The sequence below is a fragment of the Oppia nitens genome, unplaced genomic scaffold (genome assembly GCF_028296485.1).
Source record: "Oppia nitens isolate AA-2021 unplaced genomic scaffold, nextdenovo-longstitch-racon4-pilon3 scaffold1_pilon_pilon_pilon, whole genome shotgun sequence".
Classification (NCBI taxonomy): domain Eukaryota; kingdom Metazoa; phylum Arthropoda; class Arachnida; order Sarcoptiformes; family Oppiidae; genus Oppia; species Oppia nitens.
Window position 1 is genome coordinate 4,715,491 of NW_026533199.1, and position 16,102 is coordinate 4,731,592.

Below are 16,102 nucleotides of genomic sequence, written 5' to 3' on the forward strand. Positions count from 1 at the left end.
TAAGTTAATACATAAATTTAATACAAAGTTTAGCGAAATATTTAATATATATCAGGTCGTTGAGGAAGACATAAATTATAAAAAGAGTTTTTGTCCCAAAATGTAGTTCCTTTCCAACCACACCACCCCTTAAAACACAAAGTTTAAAAAAATATAAGCAATAAATTTCTCTATAATATTAATTTATAAAAACTCACTTTCTTTTGAATTGTTATCAAATCTTCAGAACCAGTATAATGAGGATCAAGTATAAGAAACTTGATATCACCAGTGGTTTCACTGAAGTCTACACCAAGGATTGTATGGGCTAATACACCCCCACCTATCATAATAGGTGTTCCATTACTAGTAAAATGATGGGCTAATTCTCGACCTTTATTACTCAATTCAGCGCCAGAGTTAACAAACATTATTTTGGAAGTAATTCCATACAAATGGCTTAAAACATAACTAACTTCTTGTGAACCAATCCATTGTCGCGAACCTATAAATGATGGCTCTTTATCGCCAACATCTACCAGTGCTTGTTGAATGTCTTTATGAGTGGGAACAGGTTTATCAATGTATGATTGATGTCTAAACCAAGAAATTATAGTTTGCAATGACCTATAAGCACATCCCCAGCCATTGTCATCAATTCTGTCCTGCATATAGTGATGATAGGTGTAGTCACCGCTAACACAATAGATTTGTCCATTTTTAATACCCGATTCTTTTAAACCATTGTGAACTGATAATAAGTAATCGGATTTCGGACGTTCGTTGGCCAACAAATAACGATTTGATTTTCGAAACACCGGTCGATCTAAAGGAATCAAATATCGGTAATGAAAATGTTTTCGCCGTTCGGTTAGTTCATCGTCAGTAGCATTCTTCGGATAAGTTAACGATATAAAATGTGTCGCATTTTTTGGCCAAAAATTGTATGTCACGGGAGTCGATAACTTTGACGGCTCGAAGTCTAATACGACATTTGGTAATTCAAACTCTGCGATAGCGTTGGCAAATGAACTCAACTTTTGTTTCAATTGATTTGAAAATTGTCTCAACAAATATGAAATAGTATTGTTGTCTTCAATTAGTGATAAACAGTCAATAGTTATATTGAATGTAAACTTTTTGTTGTCTTCAGCTAAATGGCTGACATTTGAACCATTGGTGACAACAAACTCAAGAGGACTTTTGTCATTAGCTTTCTGTTTGCGCATCTTTTCAATCATTTTCTTTCGCATATTTGCTGGCACTTCAATACCATCAAACATATCGGGATCTTCTTCGAGATATGAGTAAAGATCACTTAATGTTATAGAATTGTATGAATTATCAGTGACACTGATGTTGGTCTTAAAACTTGACTGATTTAACTGTATATCATATGAATTGATCACTTCTTTAACATTATCTGTTGATTTCATTAATTCATCTAAAAATGTTTCAACTGTTGCCTCAAATGATAAACAAATATCAGCTCTTAAGCGAACAATTATTGTCTTAGCAATGACTTCATTATCGTTGACCACTTCTAGAGAACATTCGCACAATTTCTTGGACTTAATGTCATAAAATTTTGTAATCAATTCTGGCGTCTGATTATCAATTACTGTACCGATAGTTAAAATAATTAATTTTCCACTTTTCTTACTTTTAGCAAACTTTTGGCACAAATCAAGTAAGTGCTGTTCAGATGCCGAAGATATCAAACAATAGACGCCTTGAATTGTATTACCAGATGGTATGTCTTCATCGATGTCTACACAACCTAAACAATAGCTACAGTTGTTCTCATCAACTGAAGTGAAGCCGAAAACAATTCCCGATCGATAGGTATCTGGCAATTGATCCGAAATGGCAGCAAAATGAAGAAAACGCTAATTGAAAAATCATTTTAAAACTCAATTAATTATATGAAACAAATGGTAATTTCAAGACAAACCTCACGTAAACTGTCGACAACTTTAAACACTTTTGCCGACATTTTGTTGTTATTGATGTCTTGAGTGATCTACACTTGCGATGAATAAATGTCTGGACACGTGTTGTTGTTAACCAATAATTGTTTGATATTTACAATAATATTGAATGAGATGTGTATTTGTGGTGACGTTTACAGAGTATTACAGACATTGAGTTGACGTCAAGTGTTTTGTTTGGCAAACAATCAGCCAATCAGTGAACGCATTGACACAAACTCTGAGAAAAACACGTGTTTTCTATATATGTCTGACTTATGACAACAAAACTACCGAAACATCATTTGATTTATAACCACTTTGTGACCACTCATGTCATCCCGCGATCGCATCCAATCTGTTGTGTTGTCAAATCTGAACCGAAGTGATGGTTCGTCGCTCTATTCGTTCGGCGATACTGTTGTCCAGACATCGGTGTTCGGACCGACAGAAGTGCACCAAAACAAAGAAGATCCGACCGGTTGTGCTCTTGACGTCCACTATCGGCGACTCATACGTAACATCAATAGAGGTATGTATTAATATAAATGAAGACAAATGTATTTATAGCCAAATGTGTGTCAATTTAGACGATCCTCAGACTAAAGCTATCGAACGATTCCTTCACTCAAACCTATTGTCAATACTTTACGCCCGACTTTATCCACGAACTCTCCTAACAGTGACATTACAAGAGTTACAATCCGGCGGTTCATTCATGTCTACGTGTCTTAATGGATCTGTTCTGGCATTACTTGACTCGGGATTTCCACTCAAATACCTGTTGGCCGCCGTTGAGGCCATTATTACAGAATCGGGTCAACTCATTGTTAATCCGAGTGATGAAGAAAGTCAAAGTGCGGCCGCAGTCGGATGTGTTGTATTTGAAAGCATACAAAATAGTGTAATATCTGTGGTAACGACGGGTGATATGACTTTTAATCAAATGCAACAAATGATAAGCTCTTGCAGTAAAAGTGCTAAAAATGTTTTCGCTTTTTATCGAAATTCAATTGAAAAAAGGTTTAAATAAAACAAATCATTAAAATGTCGTTTTTTGTTACAAAAGTGAAATCACATTATAGTTGTTGATGACATCCATTAGTATAAATAAAATAATCGATTTATTATATTAATCAATACAATCATATTTATTATTAAATAGCATTTTGTTTAATAATTGTTTAACAACTTTTAATATTTATAACAAATGCATAGATTAAAGAATCTTTAATAAAGATATTTACTATATTTTAGGGTAAATTATGGCAGAAATATAAGGATAATTACAGACATTATTGAGCAAAATTGTGGTCATTTATAATAAATATAATGAGATATCGTAATAAAAATTAACACAAATTTACAACTTGTTTTATATTATTTTTAAAAATTAAACTAATGTTAAGTGAAATAATGATATCTCATGTATTTATACCCCTTTATCTAAACCCCTAATATTAATTTTCTTAACCATATAATTAGTTTTGTTTTTTCACTAATTTCATTGGAAAAGACAACCGGTTTTGTGTCGTTTATATGTAATTGTTATTTAAAACAAAATTAACAAACAATTACTTTATCAGTGATTTTCTTTTTGTTTCTTATATGTATATACAGTATATATATATAATAAATTCACACTAAAATACAATGAAACTTACAACTTGTAACAATCAAACAATTATAATCACAAAATAATTATCAATATTAAAAAAAATAATCATAGATTTTTAAATACTGTATAAACATATTTATAAAATTAATATAATATATAATAAAAACGATTCTAGATTATATTCAGTGCATAAGTTTGAATGTTATTTGTAATAATAATAAAAATATCAGTAAACAATAATTCAATTTTGTTTTCATAGCTTTCTATTATATAATAATCTATTAATATATATATTAAAAACAAATATCATTTTCATTTATATAAAATCTCTACAATATGTTGTTTACTTTAATAGTGCTATGATATATACCTGTACTGTAATTTAATATATAAAATAAATACAATAATATGATAATTCAGGTGACGGTTAGAGATTGAAAAACATCACAATGAAAAACAAGTTACGTAACCCATTGACGTAATGATTGCACATAATATAGGAGTAAAAATTTATAATTTTATGGATCTGTTTTTGTATCATATCTTTACACACATTTTCATATCACTCTTTCCAATGACTTCCTATATATTTAATATAATGTAATACCATTTGGAAAGAGTCAAAGAGATCACTGGGTTTCACAAACAAACATTTCTCGCTATTATCTAACTGTTGACACATATAAACAGCAATTACTGATATTTTTGTTAATAAAATGTTATTATGTTATAAAACTTAGTATAGACTTTGTAAATGCAAAAAAAACCTAATGATTTAAAAAAAAAATCAATGACACACCGGTATCCCAGAAATCATTATTACTCTACAGTTTTATCATATTATAGGTACAGTACTAATACTGTATTTTCAACTATAAAACCACACAAAAACAATAAACACTTGATGTGGCCGACTATCAGGTTGTCGCCAAACATAACACACATTTTTATACGACAATGAAAGCGCCATTCATAGTATTATTATTAACTTTAATATAACGATAACATGTTTTTTATAAAATGTTTTCACTTGAATTTATGATTTTGATTTGAGGCAAATAGTGGAATGACTTGATGTCTTGAATAATGAAAATAGTTTTATCGTTTGCTGATATATAGACACCACACATACACCACTAATACCAGCACTTCATCACATGTATAACGAGATAGTGATAGACAGACTATATCTGTTTAAAATGATGTATTTTTAAAAAAATCATGTCATCCTTGAAACATGCCGTTCCCCTGTATGTCTGTTTGTCTCATTTTCATCAGCTAGTATTTGGCCGTCACATCGCTTTTTTTGCTCATAAATCACTAGTTGTGAGTTTATGTCTCAACAAAATTATTTTACATAACATATACTGTATATATACACACTATATGAGCAAAAATAACTCCAAGTATATACTATATATAAATATTGGTATATGTAGTCAAAAACTAAACTGATATAATAATTTGTAGCAATATTAGTGGTGAAAATTATGAGATATATTAAAGTGTGTCACACTATTGATCAATGCTTTGGGCTAATGCTGTGGCACTGCCATGAAATGAGAACTGTTGGAAGTAGGGTTGCTCTGTCTCCTCGTTGATTGAATTTAATGTTGTTTGTTCGGGTGGAGTCAACTGAACTGACTCACCTGTAAAGTCCTGATCAAAATATCGGGTGTCGGTATCGCTGGTCACTTGAGGCTTAAATGGAGGCATCACCTGAGATAAACAATAAATAATGAAATTCAAACCATTGAATAAATAAATAATTGAAAAAACATACCTTTTTTTCGAGGACGTCCTGCCAGACAATACCTCTAAAAAATGGGTGATACATTATTTCCTTAGCATCTTCAGCACCACCTCCGAGCCTCCTCTGAGGATCTTTAACAAGAAGTGCCTGTAATAGATTCTTGGCCTCAGTTGACAAAGTTCGGGGGAATTTAACTTCTTCGACAAGAATCAACTCAAACAGTATATCGTGATCATGATTATAGAATGGCAGTCGACCGCACATCATCTCATACATTACTACTCCCAGTCCCCACCAATCAACCTTTATAATCATTAACTATTATCAATCAAACTTAATTAAAACATTATATTAAAACATACGGCTCGTCCATAATCAGTATCCTCGAGAACTTCCGGTGCTAAATATTCTGGAGTTCCGCAAAATGTTTTGGTAGTCGATCCAAATGTGATATTCTCTTTGCAGAGACCAAAGTCGGCTATCTTTATGTTACCCTCTTTATCGAGCAATAGATTTTCGAGCTTTTAATTTATAAATGATATAAACATTTATCGTTAATTTATTGATATTACAGATATTATTATAATGTTTAATAAAGATAATATATGACAATAGAGAATAAATAAAATAAACAAACAATATAAACTAATAAATAGTAACTCAATTCATTCAATCAAATTGCAGTTTATTTAATAAATGCAATTTTGTTTTTACTTTAATGTAAATTAATTTTCTCAACAAATATTGACAACATTTTAATGTAAATTCACGAAATAAAAACAATAATTCAATAAATACAGTGTTCATTAGTGAATAATTATTGCTAATTGAATCAAACAGAGATTATAAAAAGAAAATAAGTTTTATAAACAAAATGATGAATCATTTTTACTTAATGTTGCGATTCTCACTAAAATTATTATTTACTAAATATAAAGTTATATTTGTATACTTAAACAGAAAAAGATAACAAAACAAAACCATAATTTATTCTTAGGTTTACTACAAATATAGTACTATAATAATAATACTAAAATTAAATTTATGTGTAAATATTTACTCATACTTTATAGTATATATAGTTTAATACCGTAATATAACATAACAAACACTACTATTATATGACTACAGAAAAAAAGACTTTAGACGCAAATAAACAAAAAATTATAACAAATCAAGACTTACTTTAAGATCCCGGTATATGACACCTCTCTGGTGGAGGTACTCGAGGGCTAGTAGTATCTGTGCGCCATAGAAACGGGTCCGCTCTTCGGTAAAGATTCTTTCGCGTGATAAATGAAAGAACAGTTCTCCGCCGTTCACGTACTCCATAACAAAACAAAATCGATCCCCCGTTTGGAAAGAGTACTTCAATGACTGTTACAAACAGTGATACAAAAAACAGATACATATGTTATTAGTGTTTTGTTAGTGCAATAAATGTACTCAATTTACAACTACGCTATTATTATTAGTAATGTATTATAAATTTAATTACAATAAGAAACGGGTGTTTTGTGTTTCTTAGAACTCGATTCTCTGTGAGTGTGTGAACCACTTCTTCTTTGGCAATAATGGTTTCCTTCTTAAGCACTTTAATTGCATACAACAAACCGGTAACCTTTTCGCGACACAGAATCACTTTACCAAATGTTCCCTTTCCTAACACTTTAAGAAACTCGAAATCTTCTAATGTCTGTTAAAAAAACATAATAATTAATCAATTAATTAATAATAATATAAAGTTATCATACAATTCGCCGTCCTTTAGATGATGGTCTGGTAGTTATATGAAGTTTGTTTCGATACTCATCCTGTACTCTATTTGCGTCAACCATTTCGACATCTCTCTCCTCTTCCACTGATAGACTTCCGGCAACGAATGTGATGGCATCGCACCACTCATTACGGTCTTTGTCATTGTCGACGTGAAACATGCGTTCAATAACTGTAGTCCATTGAAGTCCTCTAATAATAAATGTGAATTGTTTTGGTCGATCTGTTTTCATGATCTGACAGCCCCTGACTGTAAAGTTGTTGAGCGGATCCGAGTAAATGCCGTCCGGATTGTTCTTAAAGCCAATGAGTGATCCGTCTTCAAACAAAATGAAATAACGTGGTCTCCAGTTCTTTATGTGTTCACCTAATTGTTAACATTTCATTAATTATAAAATATATTAAACCTATAGTTATCAATTGAACCTCTTTTGTAAAGCCAGCCCTCTTTGACCACTCGTGCAGTGGGCGGCGGTATCACTAAATTAATGGGCATTTGTGGCGATACTTGACTTGTCGTTGCCATCGCTTTGAGTCCAAAAGTCATTTATCTTTTAATATATATTTTTTGACAAACAATCGTTTTGTTATTATGTCTCGCTTTCAAAGTACAATCATATGTTGTTTTGTTTTATTATTATTTCATTAAACAAATCAAATCACTAAAACATTTACACTAATTTTGATTTCATTACACACATCACTAATAAATTAATATTATTTTCATTAAACAACTTTATACTATAAATTTTAACTAAATATATGCCATATAATAAATTAAATGACAATAATTTAAACTATAAAATATATTTATTACTTATATGCTTAATAATACTATATATAATTTACTATTAATTAAATTCATCAATATTACATTTATTAGCTGTGTCACTATAAATTTACTAAAAACTTTAACTAAAAAATTATTTTATTATTAATTTAAGCTTTTATTATTTAAAGTTAAATACAACCATCATTTATAATGTAGGTTAATATCTGAAAAATAAAAACTTTATAATTAATTCAAACAATTTATTTATTAGCAAATAACAAAATAAAAATAATTTCACAAATAATAAAACTATCGAATAAATAGATAAAAATAAAAAAAAATATTTTTTAAGAAATATTAATAGTATTTTTTAAATCTTTTAAAAATGTTAGCAAAAATCACATACATTTTGTTTGATAATTATTTTGACCAAAAAACAACATTAACTATATAATCGTGTATATTAATCATGAATTATAAGAAAAAAATGTTTTTTTTTGATGACAATATGAAATAAAACTTTTGTAAACATTTTTTTTGTCTCTATGAGTGACACACCTTTCAATGCTATAAATTGATTGCTTTTTATTAATATATTTCTATGACATAAAATTTATATGTATATCATATATCATTACTACTGTACAATACTAATACTAAATTATTTTATTTCAATATTTTTTCAATTATTTTTTCAAATACAATTATAAATAATATAGCAATCAATGATAATCCGCGCATTTTAACCATAGAGTAACTATAATTTTCTTTTAAAAATAATATCAATAATATAAAAATAATTAAATTTTAAAAACTATCTTAATATTAATTTTAATATTTCATACAATTTTTAAATAAATAAAAATATTGCTAAACAAATGCTACAAACAATTTATAGCATATTATTATTATTACTCTTAAGTATAATATTATTTATTAACAGTTGTTTTGCTAATAAAAATATATAAACATTAAAATAATACTTAATATTATATATTAAATTAATTTGAAATGTTTTAATGGACAACATTTTAATTAGATATAGTTATGATATCGTTGTAAATGTGTTTATAATGTTATAGTAAACAACTTTTTTTAAAAGTGAATATTCAATAAAATGAAATTATATGATATGTTATAATAAAACTATTAATAAATATATATATAATTACTTGATTTGATTGTTGATGAGTATCCAAATTGTTTAGACATTTAATAAATCAATTGATTTATAAAACTAGTGATCACTTTGAGTGGAAAACATTAATAAATGTATTCAAGTGTTGAGTGAATGACTCAAACAAACACTGGTTTCACATCTATGGCTGTGAACTGTGTTTTGTGTTCAATGTTTAGCATTCATTCATTCATTCATTCAATAATACATAAACACTGAGTCAATGTGTGTGTAGTGTTGTGTCTCTCTCTCTATCACTCAATGGTGTTATGTTTGCGACACTAATGTATAATACAGTGTAGAGTCTAATGTAGTCAAAGCTATGCCACTGTTGGGCCAAAAATGTTGTAAACAACTTGACGTCACTCACTATAAGAGTTACGCATTAAATACAACATGTCTTACGTGTGCACACAATAGACTATATAATCTTATACAATGCGGTTCGGGTAAACCATAAAGTATTAAACAGTAAATTATGGGTTAGATTTTAACTAAAGTTTCGGTTTCTAGTAATACAAAATACTGTATATATAGTACACCATCTACAGTATAGTAATACTGTATATTAAATAGTTTTAAGTTTTTAATAAATTTTAATATTTAAATAATGTTTATCTAAAAAATTACAAATAATACAATTGTTAACAAATTGGCATAATTTACATAATTATTTGGTAAAAATATGTTGTTTATCATACTATTGATACAATTTTTTTTAAATGTTACGGATTCACACTTCTAGTATTAATATTAATATATATTTAATTAATAGAGTTGACAATTGCATCAGTTTTAATCATATTAACTAATTATTTATAATGCAATGAATTATATTAATAGACAATACTATGAAAGTTATATTAATAAAATACATTAATACCAACAAAATATTAATTATTAAAAAAGTTCAATAATAAACATAAAATAATATAACACTTTAGTATAAACTTTACTGAAATTTTGATTTTTATTGATTTTCAATTTATTTGAACAATGTTTTGGTCACTCTATGTCATTGAAAAAACCCGATTCAATCAATTGATTGAATCAATGCTTAAGAGTCTACTGTATAGACATCTCTAGTGAAAGCATTGAATGAATTGACATCTCATGTAAACAAAGTTTGTTATAACAAGTCATCACTTTTACTGTTAATGTAATTACTATTTGTCTTCAAATTTCAGGTAAAAAACTATTTAATTATATTATATATGTTATGATATTTATTAAGATTTTGACAGACAAAGACTTGATGGTGATTGTAGTGGTCATACAATTATTAGATCCCGAAAACAATTAAATATTGTCAAAGACTATCAAATCAGTGAAAATGACTGACAAGGCTTGGAATGATCCGCCGCTCTTCTCATTGGATCAGATGTCCAAACCATCCAATAATTTAGCGATTAATCGACGCAATCGGTACCCACAGATGGCCACAGCTGGACATCAGCCGCCAACAAATATGACTTCAAATACAATGTACAGCACATCCGATACGGCGGCCGTCGGCTTTCAAACGCAACCGATGATGAATACAACTCAAATGGCATCCAATGTGCAGACAAATGTTGCTAACTTTGGTCCCAATTTTGATATCAACTCATTTATATATACAATACATTCGTGCATTACATCTGCAAATATACCACAAGAGTTAATCCAGAAGTGGTATAATATTCAGAATAGTGTTTATAGCATTCAAATGGACGGCCAGACTATGGTTGGTCTTCAATCTCTGATGAATGCTATTCAAAGTCGTGACTTCAATAGTGGCCGACAGTTTGCCACTTCTTTGTTAAGTAATAATCAAGAAATTGTCCGAAATGTTGGTCACACTATTTCAGAAATATTAAGATTTTATCCATAATTTTTATTTATTATTAACAATAAATTATGCAATTATGAACTTATAGTATACTATAAAAATTAAATATTAAAAAATAATTTTATTAATTGTTTAAAATGTTAAATTATTAATTTTAAATGATTATATGTCAGAACGTTTTTAATTGGTTTATATTTAAAATATTTTTATTATATATATAATTATTATCTAAATAGTCTTCAATGACGACAATTTTGTTTTTAAGTTAATATCTGACATAAAATGGCAAAGTTTGCAATATATCAACTAAAATGTTAATTTAATGATATCTACTAAAATAATTATCTATAGTTACACTCATTTATCAAGTATTGTAAAATGAATATACATTTAATATTAAATAACTTAATTTTATTAATACTTAGTTTTTGACATATATTGATATTTTAATACTTTGAATAATTATGGATTGATAAATTTGAATTAAATTAATTATATGTAATTACTATTTAATAGAAATTAATAAATAATGATTTTAATAAACATTTAAAAAAATCATAAATAAAAAATCATATAAATTTATTATTGATAGAAATATAGTAAATAAAATGAATTTTTAATATAGCAAACAAAATAAGAAACAATACTAATATAATGTAATATTATTTTAACTTTTATGAGATCAGACAATTAGCTGACAACAAATATAAAAAAAGATAAACTCATAGTTAATCATAATTAGTGCTATAAATTTCTATTATTTAATATTGAAAATAATATTAAAACAACTAAAATTATACACTTTTAAATTAACTTTAAGCTAATTATAATATAAACCAGTTGAGAATTATAGAAAGCATTTTCAGATGAACTCCATATACAAATTATTTATAAAATTTTATCATCAGTTATTAGAAATAACATTTTTAAACTAATTAAAATAAACTTTATTAATGAAAGGTATAAAATAATTTAGTATGAATATGTGAAGATTGTTGACAAAATAATTGAAATTAAACATGGTAATTTATTATAATAATATTAATATAATTTAATACAATATTCAATAAAGTATTTAGGGATGGATAAATGTTACTTTAAACTATTGTTCATTTACAGTACAATAACCATGTTATGCATAACAATTAAAATTATTACGTTTACAGATATTTTTAGATTTTTTTAGAAATTAATAATAATATTAACATTAACAATAAATTAACTTTAAATAATATCTATATATAATAAATAATTATATAATATTAACATATAAAATACAGTATATCATAAATATATTCAATAAAAAGCTATATATATTTATATATAAAATGGTTTTTATCTCTGAGATTCAATTATAAATATTGAATAAAATTACTCATATTTAATAAATTTGTAAACTGATAATAAAACTATTTATATTATTATTAATTAAATGTTATAAATTGTGTTGTTATGAAAAAGGGAAGCCAAGGAAACATTAGTTAGTAGTCATTCTATAAAAATCTAATTTTTGTAATATCTTATAAAAAATTATATATTATCCTAATTATAGGGATGATTATTTTGTTACAATAAATAACACTTTTTGGATTTACAGTATTTTATTTTAAAATAATTATATTTTAAATTGCAACTTTAGATATATCATTAGCTATGTAATGTAATAACTGTTTTATTTTGTTGCATTTGTACTGATAAATATTGTTGCAATAATTGATTAATGCAAAATTATATATGATAATTTCGCTTAATGGTAACGACATAAAAAATTATGTTGAGTAAATTATAATTTACAATATATATATATATAAGGTATGTTTCAAAAACAGTATGATTTATGCCCAACTGCTTATCTAAAGATAGTTTTAATAATATCCACATAAGTTTGTCCGGGTTTGACGCGACACTCGTAGTCGATGTGATGCAATGGTGTTCCCCACGTTAGATGCTGAGTGTCCTCACTCTTATAAAACTTTACCTGCAATGGTATGACTAGTGTGAGTCCTCCTTGAAATTGTAGCAACAGTTGTACCTATAGTTTATCATATAATAAACGTTTAACAATAATTGTTTAAAGAATATTCTTAATGTCTAACTTTGTTTCTGTCTTTTTTCTTATTTGCGTCGATTTTAGTCGAGTCCCACGAGAACAAGTAGGTAGAGCTACCGTTCTCTTGTGATTTGTCGGTCACCGATACGCCTGACCCCTGCACCGACACACTTCTGTCGATTAGTATTAAAATTATGAGTACATAATGTTAATGGGATTAATGTTAATATTCTTTATTAATAGTTTTAGTTTGCAATTAAATTAGTGCCTTTTTGATGTATTAGTAAAAATAAAATAAAATTGCATATGTTTTACATTATGTTTATTTAGTAATTCACATTATATTAAACAACTGGAAATTGTTATATAATATTTATAAATTAATGTTTAGATAGTGTCATATTTTTAGGGTGTTTTGTGATTAATGTTTAGTTTGAACTGATGTTAAATGATATAAAAACAAAATAATAAAATTCAATAATAACTTACTGTAAAGGCAGAGATGGCTTCACAGTAACTGTAAATTCATAATTATTTTCGACCATAAATTTGAGTGTATATTCACTGTCAAAACGCTGGCCATCGCGCTATTTGGATAGATATATCATATGTTAAGTTTATACAGTATGTTATATTATAAGATAAATATATATATAATATAATTAAAACGGAACTCAATATTAAGCATATTTGGTAATATCAATGTTTACTTTTGTTTAAACAACAACACAATTATTATAGTAAACGGATCGTCTATTTTTATAACATTGTTATTAATGGGAAATGAGAAAACATGACATATGAATCAAAATATCTTAATATTATTGTTCATACAGTTTCCAAAGCCAACAAAAAATCAATATTAGCTTAAAATAGCAGAAAATCAAGAATTTTCAGAGACATAAATACAGACATAAAGTGAAAAAATACTATAAAATTCAAGAATTTTTTACAGAATAATGCAGAATATATTATAATAGCAGACAAACATATTATGCTATCATTTATAGTATATAGCAATTTGTTTCTTATAATTAAAAATAATTATACAATTAATACTGTAGAACAAAATGTTAATAAAAATAATAAAATAGTGAAAATTTTGTACAAACGTTAAATGATTAAATAATAAGAAATAACAAATTCATGCGCTTATGTTATCTCACATATAGTCAAATATATATAATTATATGTGAGTTGTGTTTTATATAGTCAAGCAATTGGTGTCAAACAAATACCTTATAATAGATATCATTGTCGTCTTTATTCTTGATTTGTAACTCAATTTTATATGAATTTCGGTCGTCCACTAAATCCACCATTTTTTTGTATGCCGTATACCACCAGCACGTATACCATACACTTACTCGCAAATATATATACAGTATATATATATATATATATATTTATATATACACTCACGCACACAATGTTAGACCATTGAATATATAACAAGTGCCACACATACTCTACTCAATGGCAATACAAGACTATACAAGACTCGGTGATGTGTTGTGTCTATGGATTCAGCAAAAGAGTAGTATTGCATACATATAGTGTACATATCATTCAATAACATATAACACAACAGTTTGGATGCTATGTATGCACTCTAACCTAATACTCCAAACGCTACATATATTCTCTCTATATATAAATTTATGTTATTATATATTATATCGGATATATATTTTTCTATCACAAGCTGCTCTCTCTCTCTCTCTCTCTCTCTCTATATATATATATATATATATATATATATACAATAATCACTTCAAACATTTATTAACACTAAATTATTTTTATCAATTTATCCAATGTTTTAGCGATGAGAGAGTTATTCATTGAGTTCTATAATTGTATTATTGATTGTTAGTTTTGGGTAACAATAACTATTGATTAACAATAAAATATACTGTACTGCATAATACAATTAACACTATATATTATTGTACTAAATTACATATACTGTAAATACACTAATGTTATAAATGTAGTAATAATCAACTTTTTATCTTTCTTTCTCTCATTCATTCATTAACTACAAAATTTATTTATTTATTTATTATATTAAATTATATATTTTCCAAAATATTAAACAATCAATTAAATGTTAGCATTTATTAGATTTTTTGTTAAATAATCAAAATGTTAATTATTTAATTAATTTTATAACAATATACTCAACAAATGTTTGCTTTATAAAAATTTTCATAAATTAATCCAATTATTACAATTAGTAAAAAATTACATAATTAATTTAAAAAATACGAATAAATTACTAATAAAAATTATTTTGTTATTTAAAATTTGTCATTAAAAACAGTAAAAAAAATCATTATAATTATAATAAAATTAAAAAAATAGAAAAAAATAGAAAAAAATATAAACTAAACTTAATGATAATATTATTACAATTAATGAGCTCTACAGCATATTCATTATTTAGTTTTATATAAATATAATATTAATAAATAAAAACATTTTACACTAATTGTGTCACTTTCAAAATTACATATAAAGTCACATAACTGTCATTTTAATTTATTTTTCTCTTTCTTTTTATTATAATTACAATTAGTAATTTAATTTACATATTTATAACTTCTCATATAATTATATAAAATGCTGTAGTTTAATAATTTAATAATTATTATTATCATATATTAGTTTATACAATTAAAATTTTATACTAATAATATATAGATATTATGTAAATATCTTATATATTTTAATGACAATTATTATATCGATTTATAATAAATAAGAATCGAAAATTTATTTTATTCAATTGAAAAATTAAACATAAATCAAAAATAATTATAATTAAAATCGATAACAATTAAATTAGTAAAAATATTTTAAAACCCAATTTATTTAGTTTTTGGACAAATGACTAGAAATCTATACTTTGTATATAATATTCAGCGTCTGATTCAAACCCAATCTTTCAATCCTTTCCTTAATAATGTCTAATAATTATCATCTTATTTACAACAATTGCAAAAAACTAGAAAACTCATTAAATTAATAAGTTTACACTTTTCTCCTATTTTTCAAATATACATTTCAGTAATGTTTGTTCACTTCTAACCCAACTTAAGTACTCAAATATTCAATGTTTTCTAACTAAAGTAAACAAATCAACAACAAAAACTTCAAGTATAAAATATATC

At 26.1% G+C, this 16,102-nt stretch overlaps 5 protein-coding genes across 6 annotated transcripts; 2 read left to right on the forward strand and 3 right to left on the reverse strand.

Moving 5' to 3' along the window:
* Positions 1-41: 41 nt before the first annotated feature.
* On the reverse strand, positions 42-2,008 carry LOC128952498 (ufm1-specific protease 2-like). The gene is made up of 3 exons (XM_054297904.1): positions 1,934-2,008; positions 198-1,868; positions 42-128 (listed from the first exon to the last, which is right to left on the reverse strand). Exons 1-3 carry the CDS (start codon positions 1,973-1,975, stop codon positions 42-44), a joined length of 1,800 nt encoding a protein of 599 aa, XP_054153879.1. The 5' UTR covers positions 1,976-2,008.
* Positions 2,009-2,128: 120 nt separating this feature from the next.
* On the forward strand, positions 2,129-3,390 carry LOC128952501 (exosome complex component RRP46-like). Its single transcript, XM_054297908.1, has 2 exons — positions 2,129-2,481; positions 2,540-3,390. The coding sequence occupies exons 1-2, from the start codon at positions 2,283-2,285 to the stop codon at positions 2,980-2,982; spliced, it is 642 nt and encodes a 213-aa protein (XP_054153883.1). The 5' UTR covers positions 2,129-2,282; the 3' UTR covers positions 2,983-3,390.
* A 464-nt stretch (positions 3,391-3,854) lies between these two features.
* Positions 3,855-7,809, reverse strand: LOC128952500 (RAC-alpha serine/threonine-protein kinase-like). Its single transcript, XM_054297907.1, has 7 exons — positions 7,523-7,809; positions 7,075-7,463; positions 6,819-7,016; positions 6,506-6,697; positions 5,683-5,841; positions 5,351-5,623; positions 3,855-5,286 (listed from the first exon to the last, which is right to left on the reverse strand). The coding sequence occupies exons 1-7, from the start codon at positions 7,641-7,643 to the stop codon at positions 5,083-5,085; spliced, it is 1,536 nt and encodes a 511-aa protein (XP_054153882.1). The 5' UTR covers positions 7,644-7,809; the 3' UTR covers positions 3,855-5,082.
* Positions 7,810-10,009: 2,200 nt separating this feature from the next.
* Positions 10,010-10,953, forward strand: LOC128952295 (uncharacterized). Of its 2 annotated transcripts, none has more exons than XM_054297659.1 (2): positions 10,010-10,232; positions 10,290-10,953. In XM_054297659.1, the coding sequence occupies exon 2, from the start codon at positions 10,379-10,381 to the stop codon at positions 10,916-10,918; it is 540 nt and encodes a 179-aa protein (XP_054153634.1). In that variant the 5' UTR covers positions 10,010-10,232; positions 10,290-10,378; the 3' UTR covers positions 10,919-10,953. The 2 variants fall into 2 exon arrangements, with proteins under 2 accessions (XP_054153634.1, XP_054153635.1); XM_054297660.1 differs by having other exon boundaries at positions 10,010-10,204; positions 10,280-10,953.
* Positions 10,954-12,720: 1,767 nt separating this feature from the next.
* On the reverse strand, positions 12,721-14,262 carry LOC128952463 (CB1 cannabinoid receptor-interacting protein 1-like). The gene is made up of 4 exons (XM_054297865.1): positions 14,165-14,262; positions 13,416-13,513; positions 12,973-13,099; positions 12,721-12,908 (listed from the first exon to the last, which is right to left on the reverse strand). The coding sequence occupies exons 1-4, from the start codon at positions 14,246-14,248 to the stop codon at positions 12,726-12,728; spliced, it is 492 nt and encodes a 163-aa protein (XP_054153840.1). The 5' UTR covers positions 14,249-14,262; the 3' UTR covers positions 12,721-12,725.
* Positions 14,263-16,102: the final 1,840 nt, after the last annotated feature.

Excerpts from the sequence above, each read along its gene's own strand:
- LOC128952498 (XM_054297904.1), bottom strand. The coding sequence starts at position 1,975 with ATGTCGGCAAAAGTGTTTAAAGTTGTCGACAGTTTACGTGAG. Across the intron at positions 1,869-1,933 it reads TTGTCGACAGTTTACGTGAG|CGTTTTCTTCATTTTGCTGC; the intron begins GTTTGTCTTGAA and ends TTTTTCAATTAG. Across the intron at positions 129-197 it reads TGATAACAATTCAAAAGAAA|GGGTGGTGTGGTTGGAAAGG; the intron begins GTGAGTTTTTAT and ends TTGTGTTTTAAG.
- LOC128952501 (XM_054297908.1), top strand. The coding sequence starts at position 2,283 with ATGTCATCCCGCGATCGCATCCAATCTGTTGTGTTGTCAAATCTGAAC. Across the intron at positions 2,482-2,539 it reads CATACGTAACATCAATAGAG|ACGATCCTCAGACTAAAGCT; the intron begins GTATGTATTAAT and ends GTGTCAATTTAG.
- LOC128952500 (XM_054297907.1), bottom strand. The coding sequence starts at position 7,643 with ATGACTTTTGGACTCAAAGCGATGGCAACGACAAGTCAAGTATCGCCA. Across the intron at positions 5,842-6,505 it reads TCATATACCGGGATCTTAAA|CTCGAAAATCTATTGCTCGA; the intron begins GTAAGTCTTGAT and ends ATAAATTAAAAG. Across the intron at positions 5,624-5,682 it reads ATACTGATTATGGACGAGCC|GTTGATTGGTGGGGACTGGG; the intron begins GTATGTTTTAAT and ends ATGATTATAAAG.
- LOC128952295 (XM_054297659.1), top strand. The coding sequence starts at position 10,379 with ATGACTGACAAGGCTTGGAATGATCCGCCGCTCTTCTCATTGGATCAG.
- LOC128952463 (XM_054297865.1), bottom strand. The coding sequence starts at position 14,248 with ATGGTGGATTTAGTGGACGACCGAAATTCATATAAAATTGAGTTACAA. Across the intron at positions 13,100-13,415 it reads AAGCCATCTCTGCCTTTACA|AAGTGTGTCGGTGCAGGGGT; the intron begins GTAAGTTATTAT and ends ACTAATCGACAG. Across the intron at positions 12,909-12,972 it reads AGAAAAAAGACAGAAACAAA|GTACAACTGTTGCTACAATT; the intron begins GTTAGACATTAA and ends GATAAACTATAG.